This window comes from Anthonomus grandis, chromosome 4 (assembly GCF_022605725.1).
Source record: "Anthonomus grandis grandis chromosome 4, icAntGran1.3, whole genome shotgun sequence".
Classification (NCBI taxonomy): Eukaryota; Metazoa; Arthropoda; class Insecta; order Coleoptera; family Curculionidae; genus Anthonomus; species Anthonomus grandis.
Window position 1 is genome coordinate 10,593,283 of NC_065549.1, and position 11,197 is coordinate 10,604,479.

Below are 11,197 nucleotides of genomic sequence, written 5' to 3' on the forward strand. Positions count from 1 at the left end.
ATAAGGAATTTTCAATATTTAGGGTGCTTTGTAGCATGTGATCACAGTACAGGCTCGGACTATAGGATTTTTGAGTTAACGGCACTACTCTAGTGTAAAACAAATTATTGATGATGCGATTTCAAAATTATTAAAATATTTTAAATAATTGGTATATGTATTGATTAACTGTATTGATTAAACACCCAACTTTCACAAGTTTAATTTGAAACAACTGTTCACGGAATCGGGAGTGTTATGTGCGATAACTGCTCATCAAAACAAAACTTTTATGAACACCTACTGGCGGGTCAAAGTCCACAGTCCACTTCTACCGAGCAAGGTTCATTAATTCTATATCTTCATTCAATTTAATTAATTTATCTTAACCAGTGTACACCCTTCCGATCTACCTCTTAAAGCCTTTTATTATTGTCTTAAAATTATTAGTGCTTTTTCACATAAAACCATGGCCTACTTACCGCGAAACATCGTCAAGGGCTCCTCGATTATTTCGAAAAGTTTACAATTTAATGGGGTAAGAAGTTTCTCTGTAGGAAACCAACTAAATGAGAAAAAGACCCTCAAGCCTGTAGGACAGAATATTGTCTTAGTGGATGGAGTCCGAACTCCATTCCTTCTGTCTGGAACTGATTATTCTAAGCTGATGCCCCATGAGCTTGCTAAGGTGGCTTTGAGAGGAATCTTACAAAAAACGGGGGTTCCCAAGGAGATGATTGACTATATAATCTATGGAGCTGTCATCCAAGAGGTAAATATGGCTATAGAGTTAATAGTTATACTTGCAAGTTCAATTTTAAAATAAACTGGGGCATTAGCAAAAACCTATTGTAGACATTCTCATACTGTTTAATAAGCTGAAAACATGGTAGGTATGTTTTAATTAGCTGTTCTGGCTTAGCCAAAAAACCCCTTCCAAAAATAGGTTTATCCCAGTAGAATCATTATTAAAATTCACCAATAACTACATCTAATAAGAGTTTGAGATAAATATATACAGGGTGTCTCACGACGAATAGACGCGATCAATATTTCGGAAACTAATTATTCAATATTTTTGAAGATTTGTCAACTGGGCACAGTCGATGGGGGCCACACAACTAAAATATTTTGACAGTTGTGACGTTTCCGGTTATACCGGAAGTAGGTGTCAACTTCGTTATTTTAAACGGAACACCCTGTATATTTTTACATTTTTGGCTTTTAAATGAAATTCTAGGTATATTTTATGTATCATGTCCTATATCTAAGTGTAACCGTTTTTGACATATTTTTAATTTCATGTGAAAACCTATGTTTATAAGCCCTATCATAATTACCGATTACTCCCTTTTAGTAGCCTTTATTTATTGGTTAGTTTTGGTTTTATTTGAGAGGAAGGACCACTTTAAAAGACTATTTTAATATTTGACTAAAAAACGATACAGAGGGGTCAAAAAGTAGCATTTAAAATTAAAATGAAAAAATCATTAAAAGTCAATTTTTTTAAATAGAAACCTTCTATTTTTATAATTTTTTCATAAAGATAATTAAAAATAAGGTTAACTTTATATAAGGTTATCTAGTCCAAAAATTGATACTTTTTGAAGTATTGGCAGTTTAAATTTGGCCTAATATTAAAAGCTGTATAAACACGGCTCAAGGATTGTTGATTAGTTGATCATGACGGTTGTCATAGTAACGCAATAGAAGAAGAAGCGGCAGTAAGACCATGGATTATATGCATTAAATTTATAAGTGACTTGCTATTTAAGTTTTCTTCGTAAAAGTGTTATTTACTGTATAATTTAATTAAAAAGTGTACATTTCTGTTATAATCCATTATCTTACTGTTGCTTGTAGCGGTTACTATGACAACCGTCATGTTCAACTAATCAACAATCCTTGAGCCGTGTGAAACTATACGGCTTTTAATATTTGGCCAAATTTAAACTGTTAATATTTCGGAAACTATCAGTTTTTGGACTAGATAACCTTATATAAAGTTACCCTTATTTTAAATTCTCATAGTAAGAAATAATAAAAATAAGGGGTTTCTGTTTAAAAAAATTGACTTTTAATGATTTTTTCATTTTAATTTTTAATGCTAGTTTTTGACCCCCTTATATCTTTTTTTAAACCAAATATTAAAATAGTCTTTAAGTGGTCCTTCCTTTAAAATAAAACCGAAACTAACCAATAAATAAAGGCTACTAAAAGGGAGTAGTCGGTAATTATGTTAGGGATTATAAACATAGTTTTTCACATGAAATTAAAAATATCTCAAAAACGGTTACACTTAGGTATAGGACATTATACACAAAATATACCTAGAATTTCACGTGGAAGCCAAAAATGTAAAAATATACAGGATGTTCCATTAAAAATAACGAAGTTGACACCTACTTCCGATATAACCGGAAACGTCACAATTGTCAAAATATTTTAGTTGTGTGGCCCCTATTGACTGTGCCATGTTGCCAAATTTTCAAAATGTTTGAAAAATTAGTTTGTGATATCTATCGCGTCTATTCGTCGTGAGAAACCCTGTATATATACAGGGTGTATGACATTTGTAGTAAGGTATTAGGATCTTTATAGTATAGCCTGACATAATTTTTTTTGGATAGCTGTCAGAACTCCTGCTTTTTTACTTATCACCTGCCTCCTGCTCTCTACATTATCAAATTTAAGTAGGATATGTCAGATAGAAAGATGAAAGACAATGTGCTATATTACATAAGACAAAATCTTGTGTAGAAACATAAAAATGAAAAAATTACAAATTCATAGAACTCATAACTCATTATTAAACAATAACAAAACATACACCTTTAATAAGCAAATATACTTCCTTATTTTTCTACAAAGGGGAAGGTTAGCTAAAGGCTATTTAAAATTCTACATAGCAAAACATTTTACAAATAGAAAAACAAATATAAAATTGACACTGTAATCACAATTTTTTCAAGTTTCTTTTGAACATATACAAACTATCATTAAACAGTATTTAATGTATTAAAAAGATGAACCGCAGTGTACCTAAAAGGTCAGATAAATAGAGCCATTGAATGATGCAGAATGGTCAGTATATTATGTCTGGCATTTCAACTTTCTGCTGTATTTCTTAGTAAAAGTTTATTATTTATTTATTTATTAATGACAGGAGACTCCATTACATAATTTAACAATATAATAACGGTAACTTATAAGCAACTTTAAAGTTATCCAAGATAAGTACCATAAGTAGTAATCCAAAAATATAATAATAATCCTTCATAATATAACAAAATCAAATTGCATTACAAACAAAATATTTGAGGTCATTTCAGGTTCTTTTACAGGTGATCAAAATAAATTGTATGTGGTGGTGACTATAGTAAATGTTATGTAGACAAGTAAATAACTGAATATTATTATTATATATTTTAATAATATTTTATTCTAAATTAGTTATAATGATCATAAAAAATCTTCACAGCTAGCTGGTAGGTGAAGGGAAAATATTCATAGATATCCTGATTTAAAAGTCTAATGGTTCTAATAAAACAAATGTAGAATAAAATACATTTTTTCCTGAACAAAAGACTAAAGAGTCTGTTTCCTTTATAGTGTTTGTTTCCTTAATAATGTCAAATCACTCAATCCCTAAAGTGTGATTCTGGACCACATAAGTTTTATGTAAGTTTGTATGTACTTTTCAAGTAATTTGGATATCAATTATAAGTTTAAAACCATAATAGGTTGCAGATCTTAATTTTAAAGAATTAGTACAGTTAGAAGAAGAATTAGTATTGTTAGTAGCATAGCAATGTATCTATGATTAATTTTTTTTTCTATTTCAATTTTATGAATATAACTTCATCGTTAAAAAAAATATTGAAAAACTTTAAATTTATTAGGATATTCTCATTAAATAGTAATTCACTGGACTAATGTATTTAAGTTATACGCACCTCACTATATAATTATTGCATATCTTAATAACTTCACCAGTGTACCTACAAAAGTAGGTACATTTTCATACAATTTCGATCAAAATTACTTAACTCAATACTTAAAAACTCCCTCATAATGCAGAATTTATAGGTTTTTTTTTTTTCAATTAAGCTATTTAATTTAATGATGTTTGATGTTTCCTTATGTCTGATACAAATTTCAGAAAACATTAATCTATCTGAAAACCAATACTTTATCTCATTTTGTTGTACCTTTAAATATCCCTAAAAAATATGTGGCATCCATGAATTCATTTTATTATATTGACAATTTGTATTTAATTTGAATTATGGGAATTTCAGGATCAGGTGGTGTTCATGGATTTTAATTTTTCTTATAGTATCATCTTATTAATATACAATATCATTGCTTTTAGGAGGAAAAGTTTCAAAAAATAAAAAAGTACTAGACCATATTTAAAACAATAACTTGATGATGGACACTCAAAACAGAAAGGTCGGATTTTAATTTTAAAAAAATTGAAAATATCTCCTTAGTTGTATTGCAATATGTTTTTTAAATGTTCAAATTTGACTGTGCTCTTGGTTGACAAAAGTGCCTTTAACCCTCAAAATGTTCTTATGCAAATAAAAAATTCATTGCAATTTGCTTAAGAATACTCATGAAAATTAATTCATGATAAATGCCTTAAACAGTAGTGAAAATTAAGAGAAATTGCAAAAAATGTCCAAACCAAAACTGTCCCAATTACCCAAATCATTGAATCAATCAATAATATACACAAACACATTTGTACCAATTTATTCAATGTAAAACTGAAACAAAATGACTGACACAAACAAATGGTAAAATGACATGATGCAAAAGAAAGAAGGCAAATAGCTTGACAAAAATTCAGTTCAGCAAAATCATCAGCTCATCAACTGTTATATTCATGCCTATTTGTTGTATTCATATATCTAATTTTTTTATGAACAAGGCAAGCAGATTCCTATATAAATAAGGAAGGAAAGCGATAAATATACAGGCGTCGGATGGTTCTCTTTTGCAAGACAAAAACACTATTAAATAAGTTATGTACCCCAGAAACATTCCTCGCCATTTCAAAGTCAACGCCTTTATATCAATTTCAAAAAAGTATGAAGTTTTTTAAACGCCTCTCAAGTTTTGCCTAATTATGCCCACTAATGTTAAAATGTTGATGTTGCAATGTATGTGTTTCAAAACTTCAACTGTTATGCCTTTTGAACTTTGCTTGACAAAATTTGTTCTAAGAAATGTTCTTTCTTTGACTAAAACTTTTTTTTAAATATTGTTCTTAATTCATGAAAAATGTTCAAGTGACTAAAACAATAAGGAAAAAATGCCCAAATTATCCTAGAATCACGTTTTTGCCCTCGAAACTCCTCAATAGTAATGACAGATATTTTAATGTCTTCTGTTTTCTTGACCTCTTAAATAACTACATCAAACTCATTTGAATTAGGTATAACGTTAATATTAAATCTTACAGGTTAAGACGTCCAACATTGCCCGTGAGGCAGCATTATGTGCCGGTTACAGCGACAAAACCCCAGCCCATACCGTTACTATGGCATGCATTTCATCGAACGTAGCAATGACCACCGCAGTCGGTTTAATAAACAGCGGAGTCTACGACATGATCGTCGCGGGCGGAGTAGAATTCATGTCCGACGTACCGATCAGACACAGCAGAAAAATGAGAAGTCTATTAATGCGACTCGGCAAAGCCAAAACTCTACAACAAAGACTGTCATTAATCGCTAGTATTAGGCCCGATTTCTTTGCCCCGGAACTGCCGGCCGTTGCCGAGTTTTCCTCCGGTGAAACTATGGGACATTCGGCCGATAGGTTAGCTGCTGCTTTTGGTGTCACCAGAAAGGAACAGGATGAGTTCGCCTTAAGGTCACATACGTTGGCTCAGCAGGCACAGGATAAGGGTTATTTCACTGACTTAATGCCCATTTTGGTGCCTGGTAGCGATAAAGAAATCACAAAAGACAATGGTATTAGAGTGAGCACCCCGGAGCAGCTAGCCAAGTTGAAACCGGCTTTTATTAAGCCTCATGGTACTATCACTGCTGCTAATGCTTCATATTTAACAGACGGAGCTTCTGCTTGTCTTATTACCACTGAAGCTAAAGCAAAGTCCTTGGGGCTGAAGCCTAAAGCTTATTTGAGAAACTTCTTGTATGTGTCACAGGATCCTATAGACCAACTGTTGCTTGGTCCAGCCTATGGAACCCCACAGGTTTTGGATAAAGCTGGATTAAGTATGCAGGATATTGATGTGTTTGAGTTCCATGAAGCATTTGCTGGTAAGAGGCACCTTTTTTTGATTATTTAGGTGTAGGATAATAAATAGAAATAGGAAAATGATAAAATTACATAAAATTTCATATTCAGGTTGATAACATAATACAGGTTGTCCCAAAAGTATGGACACACCCAAAAATCTTAGCTTAGGAAATATGGGCGCTAGAAAAAATCTTTAAATACAAAAGTTTTGGAGAATCAATCGGTGTATCTGATGGTGACCTTAAACTTGACCTTGAGCTTGACATTCAAAGTTATATGAAGGTCAAAGCGATTTTTTTTTTAAGGGAACCCCTATTTTTGACACCGGATTCTGAAAGAGCGGAAAATTTTACGTCCGGGTATGTATTAAGGTATGAGGTTGAAGTAATCCAGAGAGGTCAAATAATGACTTCTTAAAAATCTCGCGACTTCAGTGGTAAAAGAATAAAGGTCAACCCTATACAAAATACAAATAAACAACAAATAAAGGTCATACCCTAGGTAAGTCTTAACGAGGAACCCAACGGTGACCTTGGATTTGACGTTGAACCTCATTTTCAAGGTCATTTGAAGGTCGACCTCATTTTTCAAATGGAAATCCTTATTATTTGACTTTTTGGGATTACTTCAACCTGATACCTCAATACATACCCGAACATAAAATTTTCCGGTGTCAAAAATAGAGGTTCCCATTTTAAAAAAATCGCTTTGACCTTCAAATAACCTTGAAGGTCAAGTTTAAGGTCACCATCACATGCACCGATTTATTCCTCAAAACTTTTGTATTTCAAGAATTTTTCTAGCGCCCATATTTCCCAAGATTTTTAGATGTGTCCATACTTTTGGGACAGCCCGTATATTTCATTAACGTTCACTAAATGTAAAACGTCTTTTGAATATATTGAAATATTTGTGCACATTTCAAGAAAATTCATTGCTTAAAGTGTTATATTTTGGTGATCAGCAGAGTGTATTGCACAGAAATACTTAGTCAGATACATGCTTAAACCACAGCATAAAGAAACCAGCAGTCTCACTCCGCTCGAAAATGTAAGCGAACTAATAGCATCCTCAGCCATGCCGCAGCCATGTTCTCCGGATGCCGAGCTCACTGTTTATCGAACTGTGTTCATAGGTGTATCGCCTAGTTCAGCGCCGTACTTAGTGACTATTTTGATAGCGTTTTTACAAAGCGTAGCGTTTTTTATAAAAACTTTTGTATTAAAAGAGGGGTATGTCAAAAATTATTAATGAAGCAAAATAATTGACTTTGCCAAAGTTTTTAATAGCTGCAAATTTGGCTGTATGGCTTAAATAACATAATTAAGCATCAGTTAAAGTTGCAGCAATGTAATATTATTTTTTTTGGATTTTTAAGGATATTATTTATATTTCTGCCATATTTAAAAGAGTTGCAAAATTGTATACTTTTACTTTAGTTGGTACTTAATAATATAACAAAAATTCGCAGATGTTAGAATTGTTTTGAATTGTTGCTAACTATTTGTCTTTATTTATTGGCCTAAGAGTTTCTATTTGTTTTGAAATATTACTTTATTTGTATAATTAGTTATCTTTAAACCAATATGTAGTCAGATGTTAATCTAAAAGCGTTACTATACAGGGTGTTAATTAAGTATGTACCATAAATTATTTAACAGGCGATTGTTTGAGTAATTTTAAGACAAAAAGTTCATATGAACATAGGTCCGCAAGTTCTCTGGCGGTGTTATTTATAACATTAAGGAGCTAATTTACCCCTAACATGATTAAATTTATTAGGTTCAGTGTAATCTCGAACGGGACCTGAAGAAATATTTGTGGCAAAAAAATTGGGGCACCTGAATTTTGTGCCATTTTTAATATCTTATTTGATTTACACTCAAATACAAATACAACTTTTTCGTATCTCGCTTATTTTTTGAGAAAAAAAGACCACTTAATTGCATATACCTGGATCACACAAGGAATTTGGGGAAAAGTTTCATTTGGAATTTATTATTAACTAAGCAAGATACGAAAAAAATTCAAGAGACAGAAAAGTTTTATTTGTATAATCTACAGAACATAATAAAAATTGCACAAAAATCAGTGGCATATATTTTAGTTGTTGTTAAATTTTAACACCCTGTATATTGAGAACGAAGAATTTCTGGACATATGTTTATATGAACTTTTTGTTTTAAAATTACTCAAAGAATGGTCTCTTAAAGTTATGGTTCATACCTAATTAACTTCCTGCACGTATTCTTCTATATCGTCGTTGTTAGATGTAGAAATGCGATGTTTATTTTTGTTTAAATATTTTGTTAATGTATGAACTTTATTTATATTAAAAAATCAATATTTGTACTATGTAGGTATTTTTATTTTACAAGATAATAACATCTAAAAAAATGTTGTTAAGTCCGGCTCTAGCCAAGGCAAAAGCCGCGTGGACCGTAGCGAGTGTCAGCGGCATCCTTACTATAAGCAAAAATGCCTCGCCTGCGTTAGTACACATGCACCGAACTCGCTTATTCAAGCCAATGTATTTTTATTGAAGTGCGACTGCTGGTTTCTTTATGCTGTGCTTAAACTACAACCTAGAACTCTAGGTAGAATGTATTTTGAGCCATTAACAAAAAATTATATTTACTTTCTATTGTGCTATGTCCCAGAACAGGCTACATCATTTATGTCAATTAAAGTATGTATATAGAAAAACACTACCTGCTGATATATTGTATATTGTCCATAGAATTAAGTATGTTATTTTTTGCTGTCATTAGGTATGTACTATCATTTTATACGGTTACATTTTAATGAAATGAAATTAATCTTTTACGATGAAATATTTGCTTACGCAAGACAGTTAACAAAAAGAATAAATATGGTAATATCTAAACCATATAAAGATAAAATATTGTTAAGTTTAAAATTCTTAGAAATACCAGAGTTAGAGCATAATTTTTGATTATCAATAGTCTTTAAAAAGTGCCTACCATGCCGAACAAATGTATGGAAACATTTTTAAAATATAAACAAAAAAAACTGCTATACATTCAATTTTTGTTTATCTGCAAAACTAGCCATAGATTCTGAGTTTTTGACGTTTCTTTTTCTAATTTGGTTTTCTCAGTGCGATCGAAGATTCTCTATAGGGTTCAAATCGGGTGGTCCGGAAGGCCAATCCAATACTCGAACTTTTTTCATATGGCAACAAGTTTCTTTCCAATATGTATGTAACTGTTAGCTTCTAACTTAAATTTTTTTCTGTTTTTAGACAAATTGGTTATTGGACACAATTTTGTTTATTTACCATTTTTTCGGATTCAGATAGTGATTCAGGCTCACTATCAGTTGGATAATAATCTCTGTCTGCTATACTGTATGTTGACTGAAAATATCTGAAAAATTCTGCATAGACAACAAAATATTTTATATTACTTAGCAAATGGCTTGTGACCTTTGTATCTAGTTAAACGATAAAGAAATCTCGTTTTTTTAATAAAATGTGTCTTAAGTACCTTGTTTCCCCAAGTCCTTCAATTCATATGCTGTTGAGGCATACATATAAATGATGTTAATTGTACAGAGGTTTGTTTGGAGTTGTATTATTAAGTATTATTATTCGATCGGATACAGGGGTAAAGTTTATTACCGGTTGGTTTATCTTCTTGGACACTAAAATTGCGACTCCATACTCGGAGGTATTCTCCTTAGTTTCACCATCGTGCGTCACTAATTCTTAAGATATATATTCATTCTGTCCATTTCTTGCACAACATTGTTTATTTTTTCGCTCATAAAAGCTCCACACGTTCCATGTACGTATTTTGATGTTCGAGTTTTTTATGATAGTTATCAGTTTTTTATGTTGATCTGGATTTTTGAACTGACTAGCGGACATGGACCACATACATTAATACTTAAATGCTTTTTTTTCCAGGACAAATTTTAGCAAATTTCAAAGCGATGGACAGCGAATGGTTCGCCCAAAGATACATGAACCGCAAATCGAAAGTAGGCGCTCCGCCCCTAAACAAATTCAACTTGTGGGGCGGCAGTTTGTCGATTGGACACCCGTTCGCCGCCACCGGTGTCAGGTTGGCCATGCACACCGCCAACAGGTTAATTAGGGAGGACGGTCAATTGGGGCTGATCGCGGCTTGCGCTGCCGGTGGACAGGGTGTGGCCATGATTGTCGAGAGGCATCCAGATGCGACACCAAATTAGGAGATTTTTGTTTGTTATTATATTTTTTCCTTCGGTAAAGTGTCAAAATTAAAAGACTCGTGTTACTAGAGTCCTAAAGCATGAGTTGTTTGTGACAGAGAATGGTTTTTTTAGGTACTATGTATTTATTTTAAAGTTATTTTAATATTTACGAGAAAACTGTATACTTGTATGTTAAAAATGTTAGATTTTATAGACTTTATTCAATAACTTTATCTAACAATACTGTCCCTTTTTATATTGTATACAATGATAAAACATATTTTTCAATAAATGGTATTATTATACTTGTTGGATTTATTTGTTAAGGGTGGATATTATTGGTATAATGATAATGTTCGAAAGATGATCATTAGGGACGAGCGATGTTCATCGATAGTCAGACAAAACGTAAAAAAATCTTCATTAGAATGAGAATCTATTATCTATCTTACCTATTACAAAGTATTTATGTCGAATTTTTCAATAAAATACCTATTTTTTTTTAATGTCTCGCAGATCGTTACATTACATAATAAATATAAATCAAGATAAAAATGTATGTAGCCGTTTATGGCAAAAACAAATCACGTTATTATTGGTCACTTGCATACCCGGTGAATCTCGACGAACCCCGAGGTCATTCATTGGTAGATCGTCGAAGAATTCCTGGTGCAAGCCGTCAAATAAGCCTAGTTATGAGTCCAAGGTCTGGAACACCTATCGGTCTTCCAATCTTATG

General features: G+C 32.0%; 1 protein-coding gene across 1 annotated transcript; it reads left to right on the plus strand.

Moving 5' to 3' along the window:
* The first annotated feature begins 188 nt into the window (after positions 1 to 188).
* LOC126735298 (trifunctional enzyme subunit beta, mitochondrial) lies at positions 189 to 10,763 on the plus strand. The gene is made up of 3 exons (XM_050439243.1): positions 189 to 751; positions 5,453 to 6,278; positions 10,190 to 10,763. Exons 1-3 carry the CDS (start codon positions 449 to 451, stop codon positions 10,474 to 10,476), a joined length of 1,416 nt encoding a protein of 471 aa, XP_050295200.1. The 5' UTR covers positions 189 to 448; the 3' UTR covers positions 10,477 to 10,763.
* Positions 10,764 to 11,197: the final 434 nt, after the last annotated feature.

Bases quoted from the DNA above. Each gene is read 5' to 3' on its own strand.
- LOC126735298 (XM_050439243.1), top strand. From the start codon at position 449: ATGGCCTACTTACCGCGAAACATCGTCAAGGGCTCCTCGATTATTTCG. The intron at 752-5,452 runs GTAAATATGGCT...TAAATCTTACAG, and splicing joins ATGGAGCTGTCATCCAAGAG to GTTAAGACGTCCAACATTGC. The intron at 6,279-10,189 runs GTAAGAGGCACC...TTTTTTTTCCAG, and splicing joins GTTCCATGAAGCATTTGCTG to GACAAATTTTAGCAAATTTC.